Source organism: Anolis sagrei, chromosome 5, assembly GCF_037176765.1.
Source record: "Anolis sagrei isolate rAnoSag1 chromosome 5, rAnoSag1.mat, whole genome shotgun sequence".
Classification (NCBI taxonomy): domain Eukaryota; kingdom Metazoa; phylum Chordata; class Lepidosauria; order Squamata; family Dactyloidae; genus Anolis; species Anolis sagrei.
Window position 1 is genome coordinate 155,346,971 of NC_090025.1, and position 20,962 is coordinate 155,367,932.

General features: G+C 39.4%; 1 protein-coding gene across 1 annotated transcript in view; it reads right to left on the reverse strand.

The window, feature by feature from the left end:
- Nucleotides 1-20,962, reverse strand: part of NTN4 (netrin 4) — a 54,639-nt gene that overhangs the window by 3,530 nt on the left and 30,147 nt on the right. The window contains exons 4-9 of the mRNA XM_060777294.2: nucleotides 15,011-15,137; nucleotides 14,295-14,483; nucleotides 11,769-11,982; nucleotides 8,550-8,665; nucleotides 7,093-7,161; nucleotides 1,929-2,099 (exon numbers count right to left, since the gene is read on the reverse strand). Of these exons, the coding sequence (XP_060633277.2) occupies nucleotides 1,929-2,099; nucleotides 7,093-7,161; nucleotides 8,550-8,665; nucleotides 11,769-11,982; nucleotides 14,295-14,483; nucleotides 15,011-15,137 (886 nt within the window). The remainder of the gene's footprint in view (nucleotides 1-1,928; nucleotides 2,100-7,092; nucleotides 7,162-8,549; nucleotides 8,666-11,768; nucleotides 11,983-14,294; nucleotides 14,484-15,010; nucleotides 15,138-20,962) is intronic.

Sequence of the window (20,962 nt, forward strand, 5' to 3'; positions counted from 1 at the left end):
CAATTGTTGATTCATTATACAAACAGATAGAATCTTTCAATGAACATAATGGTTATATCTGTGGGTATAAAAATAAAAGTTAAATGAGTTGTTTTATCCCATTCTACAAGCCCGTAAACATTTTCCAGGATTCCTGGAAATCTTGCTTTGAAGTTTGTAGGGCAGTTTCCTTATCAAATATATTTACATTGTTTATTGCATCTGTATCCTGCCCTTTCTAGAGGACACACTGAATGATAATTACATTTTGCCTTTTGATCCCCAGAGTACTTCTAGTAAGATAAGTTAGGCTGAGAGACAGAGATAGGCAAACGTTTGCTAATGTTTTACCGCAGCGCTGCCCACAACAAGACCAACTCCCAAACAGAGACTCTGCCAATGTTTGGATTTTCATGATATGACAATTTCACCCAAAGACTCCATCTAAGGAGCATATGGTAAAATTGCCAAATAACATTCCTGTCACAAAAAGAGAGCAGCTATTCTGTGTCTCTTTTCAAAGTCACTGTTTCCTCCTAGAATGCTTCTGTGCTGCATATTATCCTATATGTTGCTGGAACTGTGGCTACAAAGCAGTTGCATATACAGATTATTACTAGGAATATATTTTAATGTGATTGGGAAGTAAACCCAGACACACACTTGGATATGCCAGATTATGAATGTGGAGGCAGTACTAGTCGTGTATATACAAAAAATTGCACACACAGTGAGAGCTGGATTAAGAAGCTTAAGTCTGGGTTTTCTTTCTTACAATGGTAGTATATATTGCTTTACTAGACCAGGGGTTCTCAAACTAAAGCCTGAGAGCCCTTCAAGGTAATTTAGCCAGTCCTTGCTCAGGGTCAACCTAAGTCTGAAATGACTTGAAAGCACACAACAACAACAATCCTATCTCATCAGCCAAAAGCAGGCCCACACTTCCCACTGAAATACTAATAAGTTTATATTTGTTTAAATAGTTCTTCACTTTAATTATTGTATTGTTTTAAAATGTTTTTGCACTGCAAATAAGATATGTGCAGTGTGCACAGGAATTCCTTCATTTTTTTCCAAACTATAATCTGGCCCTCCAACAGTTTGAGGGACTGTGACCTGGCCCTCTGTTTAAAAAGTTTGAGGACCCCAGCTAGACAATTAAAACTGATGCTGTGAGACCTTCTATTATTTCTCTAAAAGCAGTGGTTCTCAATCTGTGGGTCCCCAGATGTTTTGGCCTTCAACTCCCAGAAATCCTAACAGCTGGTAAATTGGCTGGGATTTCTGGTAGTTGCAGACCAAAACACTTGGAGACTCACAGGTTGAGAACCACTGCTAAATAATGCTATCAGCTTTTATCTATTATGTCTAAATTAAAGTCAGTTGGGGGGGGGGGGGAATTCTGCACGTGTGCAATTCCGAAAAGTAATAGAATTTAGACATGCTGATTACTGTATGATGTAACAGGTCCAATGACAAACTAAAATTAACCATTGTTTGGCATCACGTTAAATTACCTTAATCACAGAGAACCATGATTGGCAGTTTAGTTTGCTGTAGCATCTATATAATGTTTTATTTTAATCCCAAAATGCAAACAACAGGAGATCTGTGCATAAAGTGCATTTTTTAAAAAAAAGGCTGAATAAGAGCTGGAAATAAATCATAAAATTGGAAGACATCACAAGGTCATCCAGTCCAACAGGAGCCCCTGGTAGCCCAATGGGTTAAACCCTTGTGCTGGCAGGACAGTTGACTGAAAGGTCAGTGGTTCTACTCTGGAAAGAGTGGGGTGATAAAAAAAACCCCAGACCGATGTCCTTCCATGCAGGAGCACATAATCAAAGCACTCCTGACAAATGGCGATTCAGCCTCTGCTAAATAATGAAATACAAAATAAGAGTCAGTATACAACTGATCAAAATGTGCTTATTACAATAAATACTTACCAGGATTAAGTATTGGGCAAGTGCAGCCTCTATTTGTCCATGATTCTGGATAAAGAATCCGCTTTCCTCGGAAAATCTTAAGTTTTGTAGATTTCAGTACTTTCTGGATCTTCACATTGACCTCAGCATGGGAGCCTTTATCATGAGCTGACAAAATCTTTGCTTTCAACACTGTGTCAAGACAGTTTCAGAAGAAAGAACATATATATATATATTCATTCCAATAAAGTCCATATGCATTTCTGTTGAGTATGAGACATGTGTGTGCATACTACAGCCTAAGCCATTTTTACACTTTTGGGATGACCACAATTTGTTTACCAACAAGGCAACACAGAAAGCTTTCCAAACACTCCATTTGGTGTGGAGAACGGAACGTGATTCAGTGAAAGAGAAACTGTGCCAGATCTTGTACTTGATGAGCCAGTTAAGGCTCTGCCAAAGACATGGTATTATGCTCAGTGACCTGGTTTTTAGGAACACAGCTGCATCTTCCGACTGGGGTTACTGGGAATGACTGCTTACTCATCGTTTTGCAGGTCTGCAGAAATCTACAGAATAAAACAGTGCTTTTCTGTAGCTTGGCTGCCACATCTCATTACAAGTTTAAATACTTATATTTTGGCAAGGAGAACTAATCTCTCTATTCAGAGTTAGATTAGGTCCTAAAAGTTTGTGGATAAAATGTTCCTGAGGGTTTCTCTCCCTGCTCCCCACCCAGCCACTGAAGTCATGCATGGATGGCTTTCAAGTTAGAGGCCTATCAGTTGTTCTCAAAGGAAGCTTCTAATTGGCACCACAATGCAAATAGTACAATAAGCACATTATATTGGGGAAGTATGTAAAAGCGATTTCTCCATGACTCAAACGGGAAGATAAAATCTACCGGGAGAATTCCATGTAGTAGACAAAATATGGGAAAGGAGAGGAGAGATGTTTTCTCCTTCACAAGATTCTTTTGCATTCTGCCCTGTTCTAGATGCAAGTCCAGATAATTGCTAGCTTTCATATTGTCAAGTAAAAAGCAACCATTGTTTCTTCACCTCAATAGGATTTGCTGCAACTGGAGAGCCTTTTTAACTAGAACCATCTGTCTCCAATCAAGTTGTGTAACTCTTTTTCCTGTTTAACACTATCCCAAAGGGTAGACTTGGACTTTTTATGGCAGTGGTTCTCTACCTGGGGTCTCCAGATGTTTTTGGCCTTCAACTCCCAGAAACCCTAACAGCTGGTAAACTGGTTGTGGTTTCTGGAAGTTGTAGGCCAAAAACATCTGTGGACCCACAGGTTGAGAACCACTGTTATATGGTGTCCAAAACCATCTTTTTCTCTGCTCTCCAACTCCAACATCACCCCTAAAGGAGGTTTCTGATAAATGCAGAAGCCTGCTCATTACCTAGGAAGGTTGTGTTCATCCTAAGTAACTATGCAACTGTGGTATCACTGGATTTGTAGAAAGTGTTGTCAACACACAGCTGTTCACAGATTGTGTTCTGAACTCTGAAACTGCTTATGAAGTGCCTAAGCGTCATTCTGACGATGATTAGTGGAGCCCAGAGTGGCGCTATGATGACAGGACTACTGAACAAAAGGTCAGCGATTCGAATCCGGGGAGTGAGATGAGCTCCTGTGTCTCGGCTCCAGCTTCTCATGTGGGGATATGAGAGAAGCCTCCCACAGGATGGTAAATCATCTGGGTGTCTCCTGGGCAACATTCTCTCACACCAGAAGCAACTTGTAGTATCTCAAGTTGCTCCTGACATGACCCCCCCCCCCCCAATGATTTAGCATTCAGATCGATTACTGCTCAGAGATAGAATGCCTAAATCAAGGCATCTGGCTGAAAGACAGATGCTTTGATTTATACTGGTTTTAAACCACTTCATTGGATGTGTTGCAATAGCAGATTCCCAGATTAGTTTAGTGTTTACACCTTATTTTATTTTTCTGGTTATGTAATATTTAATGTTTATTTTAGATATGTGATATTTTTCTTTACTGTTCTAATGTAGCACAAATCCTATGTAAAATCATACTATGTATTTTTGACATTAATATTGAAATCTGAAATATATACAGAAAGCCCCCTTATGTGAAAGTACCAGTAATTATTCAGAACATCAGTTGTTTTTGAAACGATTGGTGTGTTTGAAAGCAATAGGTAGAATTCATCATTAAAGCCACACTGCTTCTCCAAGCCAGCAAAGGCCAAAAATTTTGTACAATCTGGAAGGTATCTACTCAAACAACCCAGAAAGTTGGCACAAGAGCCCTTGTTTTGGTGCAACAGAAGACTACCCCTTCAGAAATGTTTACAAGTTCAAGTGTTTCTTGCTAGCACCAAAACCATTTATGGTGTTGAAAGTAGCAATGTTGATAAGTACTGAGTTTAGGTGGCTTGAAATAATATTTTTGCACCTTGCGTTTAAAGGGCACACTAATCAATTATCTGCTATTTACTCCAAATTAATAATCTTGGGTTGAATATCTAGACTGGTTAGATAAAAAGTTTATGTTTGTATATGCAGTTTAGAATGCGGGAGTGTATGTATAAGCTACATTTAATATCTGAATTACTTTTGACTGATAAATGCAGTTGCCGTCACAGAAATTCCTTTAATATTTTCAAGGTTTGGCCCAGAACGTAGGGAAAAACAGTGTATTGAACTTCTTAGGTATATTAGTTCTGTTCAGTTTTTTAATGGATATATTGTGTGAGCTACAGTTTTGAAAGATCACGAAATAAAATCAGCATTACATAGTGCTTCTTATGTGCAATGAAATTATTATTAATCAGATGAGAAAAAAAGAGAAAGCTTTTTAATTAGCTTGAATAGTCGGGGGAGGGGGGTGTTAGCTGGCCCCGATTTATTCTTGTCTGGAATTCCCCTGTTTTTTTAGTTTTGTTCTTTATTTACTGTCCCAATTTTAGAGTTCTTAAAATACTGGTAGCCAGATTTTGTTCATTTTCATGGTTTCCTTCATTCTGTTGAATTTGTCCACATGCTTGTGGATTTCAATGCCTTCTCTGTGTAGTCTGGCATAGTAGTTGATAGAGTAGTCCAGTATTTTTGTGTTCTCAAATAAAATGCTGTGTCCAGGTTGGTTCATCAGGTGCTCTGCTATGGCTGATTTCTATGGTTGTGGGCAAAACCTCAGGAGAGAATGCTTCTGAAACATGGCCATACTGCCCAGAAAACTCACAACAACCCAAAAATGTTGATGCTAAACAGTAAAAGAGAGCTGCAACCTATTTCAACAGTGAACTTTTGCTCCTGAAGGCTTCCAAGAGAAGCAGCTCACTTTGTTTTTTGGGGGGGGGTTGTTTTGTTTTGCAGTCCAGCCAGCTTATGGAGCTGAGAAATGCAAAAATAGAGGTGAGGCCACATGCAGCTATGGGGTTGCACTTTGCCCACCCTGATTTACACCAAGAAAAACTCAGGGAATGAACATAACAAAGGCCTCATTGTGATTAATCATAGACGCCCTTTGTGATACGTTCTGCCAGACAAAAATTTGCATGTAATCTTCATTTGAACTGACAGCTTGATTCTACTAGGACTGCCTATGTCTTTATCAGCTGCCTGGCATGAACAGATAAAGCCTTTCCTGCCATTTCATCTCCATGGGCTATATTCACAGTATTATTGCACTCGCTCAAAGTGCATCATTTCAGCGGATACACCCATTATAGAAGGGTGATATGCAGGGCAGTTCATGTTGTGCACGAAGGTCCCTGATGTAGATCACAGGCTTTGAGTGCCATTTCTACAGCCAGTGTGCATCCATGCAATCTAGGGGCAGTGAGTGTTTGGCTCTGGAGCTCAAATCCCTTCTAGTTTTAAAAAAATTAATCAAGCCAATATTCAAGCTCTCTTTTTTGCCTGAAAATGTTCTGAAACTTCCTGAAACCATGCATAAACATAGAAAGGTAAAGGTTTTCCCTGACATTAAGTCTAGTTGTGTCAGACTCAGGGATGGTGGTGCTCATCTCCATTTCTAAGCCAAAGAGCCGGTGTTGTCCGTAGACACCTCCAAGGCCATGTGGCCAGCATGACTGCATGGAGCACTGTTACGTTCCTGCAGAAGCGGTACCTATTGATCTACTCACATTTGCATGTTTTCGAACTGCTAGGTTGGCAGGAGCTGGGTCTAACAGCAGGAGCTCACCCTGCTCCCCAGATTCAAACCGCCAAAAATATATCCACCCCTCTGAAATAAGCTGGAAACAGGAAGATCCAGCCCACAGGATGCATACAAGTCAACATATGCAAATTGTGCACAAACTATTTAGTGATATATTTGTGGAGGTCCATCACTTCATCTGCTGTTTGTGCAAAATATTTTGATGGAAGTTGAAGCAGGGCTTTAATTGTAACAGGTAGAGTGACACCCTATGAGACTGATTATCATGCATAGAGGAGGTTTCCAACACCACATTTTACAGGGTTCTCTTTAAAAACAACACTTACAACTATCTGAAGGAACTGCACATATTATTCAGAGTATTCTCTACTGATGCACAAAACTCAATTCAAATGGACAGCTTCTATTTACTACTCACAATACATAGACAAGGTCATCCAGAAGACCCACTGTCAGAGCCCTGATTGTTGGGATGGTTTTTAGTCCATATGTGATCAAACCTCTAAATTGAAGAAAACAACTGATTTCCTGAAGGAAATCCCAGAAAATACCATAGTAGCCGCTATGGATGTGGAATCCCTATACACCAAAATCCCACACTAGGATGGACTAGGGGTCATCAAGAATACTATCCTGAATGGAGCAACAACAGACCTAGCCACCAAACTCTGCTATTATTTTGTACTTACTCATAACAATTTCACTTTTGGGTACGATATGGATCTCCAAGCCAATGGTATTACAGTAGACACTTACAGAGCAAACCAAAGGATGCAAACACATTTATGGCTGACCTGGAATAATGCTTAAGCGGTCATTGTATCCAAAGACCTCTCTTCTATCTGTGGTTTCTTGATGACAACTTTCTAATTTGGCCACATGGAACACAATCACTTGAGAAGTTCCACCATATTTCCACAAGTTCCATCCTACTACCAATCTGAGTTTAGAACAATCCATAGAACAAATCAGCAGTGTTAGGTCAGTTGAATAACATTATACATATATTTCTACTCACCATATGTATATTTCATGTTACAAAAGATCTTGGAATTTCGTAAAATCTGTTCTTTGCATTCACATTTTCCTATGGAAATACAAAAGCAGCTTTTTATTTGAGATGTCCCAGGACATTTTGCTATCTCAGGTGAATAATAAAGTTGCCCATCTCCTAACTCTACAGGTAGGTTTCCCCTTGACATTAAGTCTAGTTGAGTCTGACTCTGGGGGGTGGTGCTCATCTCCATTTGTAAGCCAAAGAGCCGGTGTTGTCCATAGACATCTCCTAGGTCATGTGATAGCATGTCTACATGGAGCACCGTTACCTTCCTGCCAGTGCGGTATCTATTGATCTACTCACATTTGCATGTTTTTGAACGGCTAGGTTGGCAGAAGCTACGACTAACAATGGGAGCTCACCCTGCTCCACAGATTTGAACCGCTGATCTTTTGGTCAGCAAGTTCCTCAGCTCAGTGGTTTAACCTGCTGCACCACTGCAACCCCTAACTCTATAAGAAGAAGCCAATTAAAATAGCAATTGAACTTAATATTGGGCAAAAGGACCACGTCCTCCACTGCACTGGAACGACTAGGCTGGGTGAGAAGAGACAGGGTAGGCCATATGACAGAGAATTTTGTTTTCAGTATAGTAGAGTGGCTTGTGGGATCAGAAGAAATTGTAGGGACACAGCATCTCTCCGCATCACCTTCATATATCTTTTCTGGTCTAATGGTAAGGTTGGCCTGCTTTCTCTCAGAACAACCATTCCATTGAATATATTGTCGAAGGTTTTCATGGCCGGAATCACTGGGTTGTTGTAGGTTTTTCGGGCTATATGGCCATGTTCTAGAAGCATTCTCTCCTGACTTTTTGTCTGAATTTATGGCAGGTATCTTCAGAGGTTGTGAGGTCACATCAGGAGAGAATGCTTCTAGAACATGGCCATATAGCCCGAAAAACCTACAACAACACATTCCATTGAACTTTTCTAACAATAATTATTTCATTTCCAGCAGTTCGTTCATTATGTTCTTATGTTCCTTATTTTAAAAAGAAATATGTGTAATAAATGCCGCATTTTAAAATGAATCTATAAACACCTGAATTACTGTTTTTTAAAGATAGTTCATTTATTGTGAAATCATCATGGTTCATCCATGGAATTGCACTGGGATTTTGTTTATAACTCTCCTGTGATTTTCCTCTGCTATTTCTTTCTTTTTCTTATGATTGAAAACACTCTCTCAGCCTCAAAGGAAGAAAAAGCCAAACCCCACCTGAACAAATCTTGGCCAGAAACTGTTATGCCTTTGTGTCTCAAAGTTAGAAGCTACTTGAAGGCACACAACAACAACAAAGATAATATATTTGTAGATTGGTCTCAGTGCATTTTATTTTCTTGCCTTTATTTTTGTGTCTCAAATTTATATTAAGTTTTTTAAAAATTACTTATATCTTGAGCTCATGTTTTCACCTGAATGCCGAAGAGCAGAATATCCTTGTTCATCCTCCCATCCCCATGTAGGTTCACTCTTGTTATTTGTAGAATGGAAACCAGGGATTTCATGGTGCCAGTCTATGGCTGCACTGCTGTAATAAAAAAAAGAAACATTGTGACATGCTCAGGCATAAAATAAGTTAAGCATATTCCTATAGGTTGCTTCAGCAACACTTAGGAAATTAGAAGCAGATAGGAAAAAAAAATCCAGCAGATTGTGTTGGCATTCATGTTTCCAAAATATGGAAATATGCTGTCAGCAAAGCTATTGTGTTACTGTTAACGGCTGTCAAGTTGGCTTCGCATTGCAGTGACTTTGTGATAGAGAGACCTTCAAGATATCCTGTTCCTCCTAGCCCTGGAAACCCAAGGCCGTGTCTTCATTGACTGAGGCAATCCATCTATGTTGTGGTCTATTTTCTGCCTTTTTATCTATAATTCTTTGATGGATCTAACAAAAAAAAAAACCCAACAAAAAAGACAACTTTGCACACAATATCAAAAATCTGAAGCACCACCATTTTCCCTGAGTTGAATTCTTGCACTAGGCAATGGTCCCACTGGAGTTGCTGAAACAATTGGTTCTCCTTTGTCCCTGTGTCTATGATCACAGTCTATGGAAAAGGCCATTAAAAGACTGAAAAGATAAAGTGTTTGAGTTTATTCATATAGAGTCTATGTACATTGTGTATCCATTTCCAGATTGGAGGAAGTATGATCTTTGGAAAGGCATGACCTTGTTAGAAATCATAACTTTTTGGGGAAATGATGCCGTAACTTTTTGGAAAATGGCATTCACCACAACCTTTTGGGAATAGAATCTCCCTGAGAAGCGTTAAAAACGCGCTTGAGGAAACCTTCTCCTTAATGGTAAACATCCATTAGCATTCATGCAAGGCAGCTAGGTTTCTCAGCTGATAAACTGATATACCTAGATATCTTTTTGAACTGTTAGGGACAGATACGCCAATGTCCAAAAGCATAGCAGAGTTTCAGAAGTGTTATTTCAATTGCCCCCAAAAAATCTACTTGCCTTTAAATCATGCTCTCAAGAGACAAAAAAATAAAGTAGTCTTTGATGAAATAACATAGTTGCTTTACTCACAAACTTCATGTATTCAGCATACAGGTACTTTGCATATTAATCCAGTTACAGATAGGATTTGAAGCAGATTCTCTGTGCAGATAACACAGGGCATCTTTCTTGTTATCAACAGCCCATAATCTAAATCATCTCTCTGTTCTGAGAGTCTAATAGAGTCTCTATCTAGTCTGAAAGTCCAATGGAGTCTAAAAGCATACTGTTTCTACATTGAAAGTCTAATGGCTTCTGCTTTACAAAAAAGGAGTCTGAGTCCTGAATAGTCCCAGATCTGGTCACATGGTCTGTAGTCCTTCCCACAACATATAGTTAAGGAAAACTGCATACTAATATATAATACAGTAAGCAATCTGAATTATATACGTAACAAATAACTAGTGGAGGAGGCTTGTAGAAGGTTGCTATTTCCAACACAGTCCAACTTTATTAAAGTTCACCTAATTCTAACTGGATTCATGTTGACAATACTTAAAAAAAACTTCATTCCCAGTAAATTATTTTATTAAGAAACATACAAAAAAGGAAATCGTAGTTCTCATATATATATATATATAATTTGATACCTAAATGCCTGTAGTTTATGCTTAGTAGTACATTTGTTATGGAAACATTTAAGATATATACACAATTAAAGTCTATGTGTTGTAGAATGCACAGTATCTATAAAAAATCTATGTATAGTTTGGCAAGGCATAGAATTCAGCATTCTGTGTCGACCTTTATATGGTTTGTTCTTCTTTGGCATCTCAGGGATTACAGCTTGACTTGATTCTGAAGTGAGTGAGATTTCTGCCATATAAATATTAGATTTTCTATCTCCATTGTCTTTGCAGTCAAACCAAGATGTTCTTCAGTTTCTCACAATACTTACTCTCAGAATGAAAGCTCCAGAATTTTGGACTATATCTAACAGACCAAGAAGCTATAACTGGGCAGTAATGACCCAACAAGCAATAATCTTTGAATTGTTCCAGAAATATTTTAATGTAAAATGTTTCAAATCACAAATCTACAGATTTAAAGAAATGCAGCTAAAATCACTGAATGTGTAGAAACAGCTTAGGAATATCAGAGCTTCATTTTTGCTTAAAATTTATCTGAACCGATGACTTCTAAATTGAGAGACACACTGATACCCCATTCAGTGGGGGTATTCGCCCCATTCCAAGAGAAAGGCACATGAAGCCAACCCTGACTGAGACTGCCTTCTGCCTGCCCTCACTGTGAAAGAACATGCAGGTTAAGTATAGGGCTCCACAGTCAACTATCAATCTATCGCCAAGACACTAAGTTAGTAAGGACTCCATTCATAACTTAAAGTTTGTTAGAGTGATTTTGATATCTCTAGAGCCAACAAAATAATATGGGTTGTGTTTCCTTTCTCAATGTTTTCAATACTATTTTAAGTGGCTACTCTTACATCTCCTCTCTTAGAAGAAGTGTTATTTCTAGATCTAAATCATGCATCATCATCACAACCAATACTTTCAAAGTTTCAAAATTATGGAAATCACTTGCCCATCTAATTTTCAGTAATTTCAGGTGAAATCTGACACAATCCAATTGATTTTCAAGCCTTAATGGCTTCAAGATAAACAACAGATAAAAAGTAATTGTTTCTCCCAATTGAGACGTGTTGTGTTGACTGGGAGAAACATACAGTTTCTCAAGTCGTGTCAGGAGCGACTTGAGAAACTGCAAGTGGCTTCTGATGTGAGAGAATTGGCTGTCTGCAAGGACGTAGCCCAGGGGACGCCTGGATGTTTTACCATCCTGTGGGAGGCTTCTCTCATGTCCCCGCATGAAAAGCTGGAGCTGACAGATGGGAGCTCACTCCGCTCCCCAGATTCGAACTTCCAACCCTTTGGTCAGCAGTCCTGTCGGCACAAGGTTTAACCCATTGCACCACTGGGGGCTCCATTGTCCAGAAAGTAAAAAACATGAGTAATGAGCATGAGTTATGGTTGTGAAAAAAAGCCCAGCTTTTTAAGGATATGTTCTGAGATTTCTGTAATTTTTATCATTTCTATTTCAAACAGATATTTCTTGGGCAAATGGTGTCTGATCACATGTAGCAATGTCTGATCACTCACCTACTGATGCAGTCACCATTCAATGAGTCACAGCTTCCTGCACAATCACATGGTTGGCAGCCATAGTCTCCGAAACCCCAGTATCCTACCATGCATCTATCGCATTGAGGACCAGCCACTCCAGGTTTGCAAGGACAATCACCATTACTGGGATCACAGAAGGTGCTATTGCTAAAGGGAAGCACAGCGGATCCAATCGGGTGACAGGAGCACACTGTAAAATTAACATAGACCCAAAGGATTACTTTGCTTGGAGGGAAAATTGCTTAAAATTGCTTAAAATTTAATAACTATAAAAGGCCATTCACCTTTTTAAAAATCTCAGATTACTTTGCAGCAACATCTTAAATACTCATATGGGTAGTTAAAATAGGAGAGAGGGGAACAATCTGTATAACCTTCAAGCATTCTGCCAGTGTTTACTATGCTAAATAAGGGTACGACTTGCTTTATCAAGTAAATACTGACTCCTGAACAAATATTACACACTGCTTACTAATGATTATGCTTAGTGTGGCTAAGGATTAGTTTTAACAGCCCTTTCATTTGTTTTGACCTTGCAGCTTTTTCATTTTAGTTGTTTCCCAGTGATGGAGCAAAAGTCTTGACCTGAACTGGGAATAGCTTCAGAGTTCCATTCTCTGCTATCTATGAAAAAGAGGTTATCAGACAGGTTGTTATCAACATAAACAAAATATGACACAAGGGCTACTATTTCCCAATTGAGACTGTGATCTGTCTGCTCAAAGCTTTCTGTTCACTTGGAGCTATCCAAAAGGCTCCTTGCACTTTATCCAAGTGGGGAAAAGCATCTCTAACAGAACAATTTCATGCAGGAAATATCTGTCTCCTCTGTTGGCTCTATCATGTGTCACTCTGACTCCATTCATGCCGACTTTATACAGATGATAGCAGCTGAAGATGAAACTGGGAGAGCTGCCCAGAAATGAAGCTCATGATGACTTGGTTACAGGCAACAGCTGAAAAGTATTTCCTTTGAATCCATAGCTCTTGCCGAAATAGTACCATTGAATGGATCAAAAAGAAAAAAGTCCGAAAGGAACACTTTCAGGATGTGTCCTGTTGTGAGGAAATGTTTTTATCATCTAGAGCAGTGTTTCTCAACTTTCCTAATGCCACGACCCCTTAATACAGTTCCTGCTGTTGGGGTGACCCCCAACCATAAAATTATTTTTGTTGCTACTTCATAACTGTAATTTTGCTACTGTTATGTAGCGAAATGTAAATATCTGATATGTAGGATGCAGTTTCATTCACTGGACCAAATTTGGCAGAAATACTTGATATGCCCAAAGTTGAATACTGGTGAGGTTGGGTGGGGGAATTGATTTTTTTCATTTGGGAGTTGTAGTTTTTCGGATTTATAGTTAACCTCCAATCAAAGATCATTCTGAGCTTCACCAACGATGGAATTGAACCAAACTTGGCACACAGAACTCCCATGACCAACAGAAAATACTGGAAGGGTTTGGTGGGCATTGACCTTGAGTTTTGGAGCTGTAGTTCATCTACCTCCAGAGAGCACTGTGGAATCAAACAATGATAGATTTGGACCAAACTTGGCATGAATATTCAGTAAGCCCAAATGTGAACACTGGCGGAGTTTCTGGAAAATAGACCATGATATTTGGGAGTTCTCATTGCTGGGATTTATAGTTCACCTACAATAAAAGAGCATTCTGAACCCCACCAATGACAGAATTGGGCCAAACTTCCATCACAGAACCACCATGCCTTGAATGGAATCACTGGTACGAGCCTCCCTCCAGCCTTGCACACTCCCCCTCGCCCGCACATGCACACCACACTGCCATGTCGCCCGCACATGCACACCACACTGCCATGCACCACACATGCCTGCTCTCCCCTCACCACTTGGGTTCTCAGAAACAGCCCTCTCCTTCGCTTATTTTTTGGATTTAAACCCCAGAATCTCTCACTTAGCATGGATTTGGGGATTTAGTCCAGGCAAGTATCCTTTTTAAGTGGGTTGTTGTGAATTTTCTGGGCTATATGCCCATGTTCCAGAAGCATTCTCTCCTGACCTTTCGCCTGCATCTATGGCAGGCATCCTCAGAGGTTGTGGGGAGAGAATGCTTCTGGAACATGGCCATATAGCCCGGAAAATTCACAACAACCCAGTGATTCTGGCCATAAAAGCCTTCAACAACTTAGTTAAGCTTAGCTGAGTATGTGCTTCCAAAGAGTCCTTACATAGATATAATTGGGAAGATTTGTGTTTCTTGGATGAATGGACCCTGAGATAGGCATGCTTACAAGGCCATTCAGAGAATCTGTAACTAACTTAAGCTTTTAATAAAGGGGTCCTTGGGTGAAGCTTTCCTGTCTTTCATTCACATGTGTACACATAAATCGTGTAGGATACAATGGATGGCTGTTGACTAATGAGATATTGGACTTGTCCATCTATTTACAGATGGGACGATGAGAAACTTCATACTGCCTGCTAGGACATAAGAAGAATGCATATTGATGTTGTCTTACATTTACAGGCATCTGGAGCAGAAAATGGTCTTCGGAGGTCTCGGTAGTAGCCTGGTTTGCAACGCTGACAATGTTGTCCTTCGGTATTGTGTTGACAATTATCACAGACTCCACCGCTATGGTTTCCTGATGCCAGCCAGGTGTCCATGTCAAAGTGGCAAGTGTCAGAATGCCCATTGCACTTACAGGCTGAAACATGCCAAGATTTTTTTAAATGATACATTAAACTTGCTGCTATTTACAAAATAATGCTGGGGGGAAGAGAGGAAACTACCCATGAAAATTACTGTAAATAATGAAATCGAATGTATTGCTAGACTGAAGATGTCTCTAAAATGTGTCCATTGCTATTTTTACTTAAATTAACTGAAAGGGTATGACGTTGCTATATCTTACAAAGTATATATTAATTAAATTTCAGTAAAGCTTCTTGCCATGCTATTTATTTATAACACATTTTCCCATTTTTGGAATGTGGGAAATACTAAGTGTTTTAATGTCCGGTATAATTATTTAGGTATCTTATGTCAATATGAATAACCCATCCTGGATTCCAAAATTATGCCAAACAAATAGTTTCCCTTTTAGTGAAATGCACATTAACATTTTTGTAGATGCTAGTGTTTAAATGTAATATCGATGGAATCACTTGGATTTTTGGAAATATACAAACAGGGATAGAAGAGAAATTGTATGAATTTTAATTTGCTACTTACATCTGCATTCATTTGGGGCTCCTGTCTTGCCATTTGCAGCTTGCCAAGGCTGGTCATTGTAGAGAGGAGCGCAGTGCTGACAATGGGTCCCTGCAGTGTTGTGTTTGCACATGCACCTTCCATGGACCTAACAGCGGAAAACAAACTAAGCAAATAAACATGCAAATATACCTGCTACACAAATGATTCAGACTATATGTGCTAAGGATATATTCTTTCAAAGAAGACTAGGAATCCACATAGGAAACTGGGTGTGAGGAAGCTCCTGCAGTTTTCACAGCAAGTGTACAAGTATTCCTTTTTGAATTAAGAGTAATAGTTGTAGCATATATTTTTTTTGCTGCATGAGCTCTACAAAGAACCTTTCACAGCTGAGCAAATATCTTCCTCAAGGTAGTTGCAATTCTGATATATAATACTGGATGCATCTTTGCAACAGTATTTTGTCATTTAACATTAGAAAATATTCTTGAAAGAAGTTTGTCTAGCTCACTATAAACAAGTAACCACTGTTCACTTCTTTCTATAAATAAACAACCTTGGCACAGTTTTTCATTTTAAGTTGCTGTATATTTCATATGTGTAGCTATTCTTAGATTTAGCCCTTTCTGGATACCACTAAGAAGTAGGATATATATAGCTTTAATACATTAATGTTCCTGTTCACCACCAGCTAACAGTGGTAGCTCTCCCAACCTGCTGCCAACCTTTAGGTCAGCAGATACAGCTCAACAGTTTAACCCATTGTACCACTAGTTTGTTTCTCCATGGCAGGGGAATATGGCTTACAGTAGGTGCCCCCAAACGAAGGCCCGTGGCCTGGATTAAATCTTGCTAGACCATTTACCTGCCCCGTGCCCTAAACTTTAGACTTAGTATTGTCCTGAGTCTGGACAATACTAAGTCTTGAAATAACAAAACAACAATAATCCTAATTAACTTGACTATCTCATCAGCCAAAATCAGGCCCATACTTCCCATTGCAATACTGGTAAGTTTATGTTGGTTAAAACTGTTCTTCATTTTAAATATTGTATTGTTCTTTCATGATTTTTTTCACTACAAATAAAATGTGTGCAGTGTGCATGGGAATTCGTTAGGTTTTTTTCAAACTATAGTCCGTCCCCCCCCCCCCCCCCCCAAACAGACTGGGGAGACCCCTGGCTTACAGCAATGATTAATTTTGGAAAACTTCTTCCCCATGTCTTCTGAAGTATAATTACAAAAAACATTTCAGTACAATAGATTAATATATTTTCTTGCTGGAATATGTTGGAGCCAGGGAGACCGGTGTGGATGCGATAGCATGTTCCTTGTGGTAAGGCTTATATAGCAAAAAAAATAAACTTAGTGAAGCATGAACTTCTTAATCTGAACTTGAACTCCAGGGAAAACCACTCTTATCAAGAAAATATGAGTAATCAGAAAGCCAAGATAAATCATAACAGAGGGGGAGGGAAAAATAGAAAGACTCTTGATGAAGTTATAACTGGGCTGCTGCTCACAAATACTTTCTGAATGCTTATTTCCCCTCTTTCTATTTACAACTTTTTAAAGAAACAGTAAATTTGTTTGTCCAGATGACATTATTATGATATATCATATCTATCTCTGACACTATACAGTATTTACATCCAGAAGAAACTTCCTTCATATCAGAATGGGCAGTGATCCCAGGGACATTTCGACTTCCCCTATAACATCTGGGTTGTCTCAGTTACTTGAAGCTATTTGTCAACACCCTCTCTTCTGCTTGTGTTACACTGTATAAATGAATCCATGGGGATTTGGCAGATATATTTCCACTTGATGCTTGCTAGCTTTACAATGCTGGGTATTGTGCCTCTTTGCAAACTCTCTGGAACTAACCGAATCAGTAGCAGAACAATCCTAAATGTCTAGTATATAACAGATTCTATTGGTGTCATTGGGGGATTTCTCTCAGGTACATGGAAACAGGATTGAAGCATAAAGTATGCTTCACAGGCCATAGGACATATAAACATGCATCATATTTGTGCCTATTGGCTACAGTTATTTCTTTCTTTATCAATTCCTAACTTCTGTACAGGTTTAAGTTAGTTAGCTTTGCAGTTAAGAGTCTAAACCAGGGGCATGTAACTGCGAAAGACGGGGGGGGGGGGGGGGGAGGGGTCATATGGGGACACGTTTTGGGTCTTTCTGGGCTTCTAGGGAGCATTTTGGGACATTTTAAGGCAACCCATAAACACATACACACCAGCAAAGGATTTCCCCAGGCAGCAAGCATCCAGGCTTTGAAGCTGAAAGGCCATTCAGTGCTAATCAATGTGGCCAATTGCAACAGTCACACTTGCCTCCAACAGGCAAGAGTTCTTCTCCCACCCTGGACATTCCACAGATATATAAACCTCACTTGCCTAGTTTCCAACAGACATCACAACCTCTGAGGTTGCCTGCCATAGATGTGGGTGAAATGTCAGGAGAGAATGCTTCTGGAACATGGCCATACAGCCCAGAAAACTCACAGCAACCCAGTTTTCCAAAATGTTGTTTTGTGATCGGGGGAGATGCAGGAGCAATCCAAAGATGTGGAAATGCCCACTACATCCTGTAAATATTACCTATTTTGGGGGCATGTTTTAGATGTTTTGTAAATGATTATTTTTAACTCCAAGCACCAAAATTATTATAATTTATTTAGAACTACTTTCCTATTCTACAGAAGTAATGACAAAACCACTTTTAATTTTAAAGGCTGTAAGATAAATAAATACCTGGCAATTGTATATTATTATTGAAAGCCTTATATTGCTGTCAGAGTCACTGCACAGTCAGGCCATATAATATAGATTGAACTGCATTGACTGTATCATATGAATTTAGATTGCCATATAATCCAATTCAATCTGCCTTGTAATGGCAGTGTAGATGGGGCCCCAGACAGACTGTCAAGGTTTACAGTTCAGGTCACCCAGCTATAAACAATAAGACCACAACTTTTGAAAACAAAATGTAAAAGAAACTGAAGTAGAATTAATGAAAAGCAATCATTGTTATATTAGGGTATAATTCTGCACTTGAACTGTTATTTGTCTGCTCCTGGTTGGACTTGTTAACAGCTATGAACTATAGTGGAGACATTTTCCAGCAGTTTCCATTTACTGTCATACTACTAAAACATTGCTGTTTTGAATCTTTATGAGGCATTCCTAAAGAGGCAAGCTTTTTCCAGGATGTTTTGCTTTAGGAACTGACACAAGGGAGTTCATTTGCTCAGAATTAGTTTGCCCCACACTATTTTTCATTCTGTCATTAGGTCTTCCCATTTTACTTTCCTCTCAGACTGCTTTCCTTCTTCACTTGACAGCTCACTGGTAACATCACTCAATATGCTATACAAGGCCAACACTGTGACAAACGTTGACTTGTGTAAGATGAATGAGAGCCAGATTTTCACACATGAAGACAGTTGCAGGGCATGTTTCCTTCCATTGCCTCTTGCTTCAAGAATTAATATATTCAATTGCTTCTTTTCAAACTGTCTATATTTTAGGAAATATTTCATGGCTTTTGTTCTTGCATGTACATACTTAACTAGCTACTAGTCGGCTAGTTTGCCTGGAACCCCCTTTTAATTACTGTGTATACTGATGGATGTTTTAAACATTATATTACACTCATAGCTTTAGCTTAGTAAACATTATAGGAATGCATGCTGAGAAAATAGAAAACTCAACAATCTAAATAAAAGATCGACAATATGAGATTCAGGGTGCATCTACACAATTGAATTAATACAATTTGACACGAGCGATTCCATGGCTCGGCGCTATGGAATCATGGGAATGGTAGTTTTACAAGGTTCTTAGCCTTCTTTGCCAAAGAGTGTGAATGCTCCATCAAACTACAATTGCCAAGATTCCATCACATTGAGGCATTGCAGTTAAAATGGTCTCAAGCTGCGTCAATTCTATATATATGAATCTCATATTGTCCATATTTTATTCTAGGTATGGGGAAACCCAGACCTGGGGGCCAGATGCGGCTTCTTGGTCTCTTTTCTCAGACCTTCCTCTCTCTCACCATCCTATCTTTCCTTCCTTCTCTCTTTCCTGTCTCCTTCCCTTCCTTTTTCTCCTTCCCTTCCTCCCTTTCATCCATCCTTCCTTCTTTCCTTTTTTCCTTCCACCTTCCCTCCCTTCTCTTCCTCGCTCCCTCCCTCCTTCCTTTCCTATCTCCCCCCTTTCTCTCCCCCTCCCCTTGGGTTTTTCCTTCCTTCCTCCTCCTCTTCCTTCCACCCTTGCATCCTATCTTTCTACCCTTTCATCCTTCCCTCCCTTTTATCTTTCCTTCCTCCTTACCTCTCTCCCTTTCATCCCTCTTTCTCCTTCCATCCTTTCCTTCCACCATTTCGTCCTTTCTTCATTCCCTCTTTCCACCATCTCCCTCTTTCTTTCTCCTTCCTTCGTCCCTCCCTCCCTCCCTTCCCTTCTGCTCTCCCTTCTTTCCTTCATTTTCCTTCCTTCTTTCCATCCTTCCCTTCTACCCTTGCATGCTTCCTTCCTTTCCTTTTGTCTTTCCTTCCTTCTCTCTTTCCTTCTTCCTTCCCTTCCTTCCTTCCATCACCAGGAAGGCAGTCCTCTTAGCAGGGAGTGCTAACATGTGGTCTCCAAGTTAGAATGTTTGCCCATGCCTGGTTTATTGGGATTGTAGAGTTTTCTATTTTTGAATTTACTCAAATCTAATGATCACAATTTTTGGCTAAATTGCCTCACCAAAATTATGATGCACATTAGATTACCATAATATCTTATGAACTCATCATATGGCTGGTGGCAGCCGGCGGGGGCACTCTTCTTCAGAGTGAGACATGGAGCCCTTGTCTTGCCTTGATGGCCAGCAGGTCTATCACATGGAAGGAAGCGAGGAGTGCACGTAGTGTGCACGGCTCCCCCCCCCCTCCCCACATGGGGGATCTGGCAACATGGGAAGCCTTCTGTACTGCCAGCTCCATGGGGGGAAGCCGCGTGCACACTCCTCATTTTCCTCCATGTGATTGCCCTGCCAGCTGGCGAGGTGAGACGAAGGCTCCATGCCTCGCCCTTAAGAGAGCCACCAGAAGAATGTATCATTTTCACGTTTCTGTCCATATGTCCACTCTTCCTATTTTTATTCTAATGTGCATTTTAAGTGCAAAAACTGCAAAAATCCGCCCTGAGTCCCTTTGGGAAGATAGAGCAGAATATAAATAAAGTTTTATTATATTATAATATTTCGAACATATTTTTACGCAAAATAGGAATGGTTGTAATTATTTACCCTAAAGCAATTTTGGCCTGAACTTTAAATTAACATATCCATTTATATATATATATATATATATATATATATATATATATATATATAACTAATCACCAACACTTAAAAAAATGTTGAGCATTCCTATTTTACATGCAAATAAATGTAATGGTAACCCAGCAGCCTACATAGAAAAGGAAAAGTTACATTTACTATAGGTAAATGGCAGTGCAGAAGTGACCAAGAGGAAGTGAACAGAAGGCATTAATCTCTTTTCCTTCCTGCTGCTTCCTTGTTCCAAGTGGCCACTGGTTGTAAATTTCCCTTCATAATAGACATAAACACATGTGCTGCATATAATCTGGATCCAAAGCAATTTACAAGTGTTGCTATTTATATCTTTTCTCTAGCTAATACCACACCACTGCCATCTGGAATCAGAGCTTCGAAGTTACCCTTAAGAAAATTGAATATAAATACATACTGAAGCCATCCACACCTTTCCAGAACTGAGTGGTAAAAAAGGATGATACTTGGCATCTGGAAATCCATTTCCAGGCCTCTCTTTCAGGACCATTTGTGGCTCTTATTTTATTTTATTTTATTTATTTTGACATTTGCCATCCTTTTAATTAGTCAAAATGGTATGTGTGTCTCTGCTTCCTATGTTAT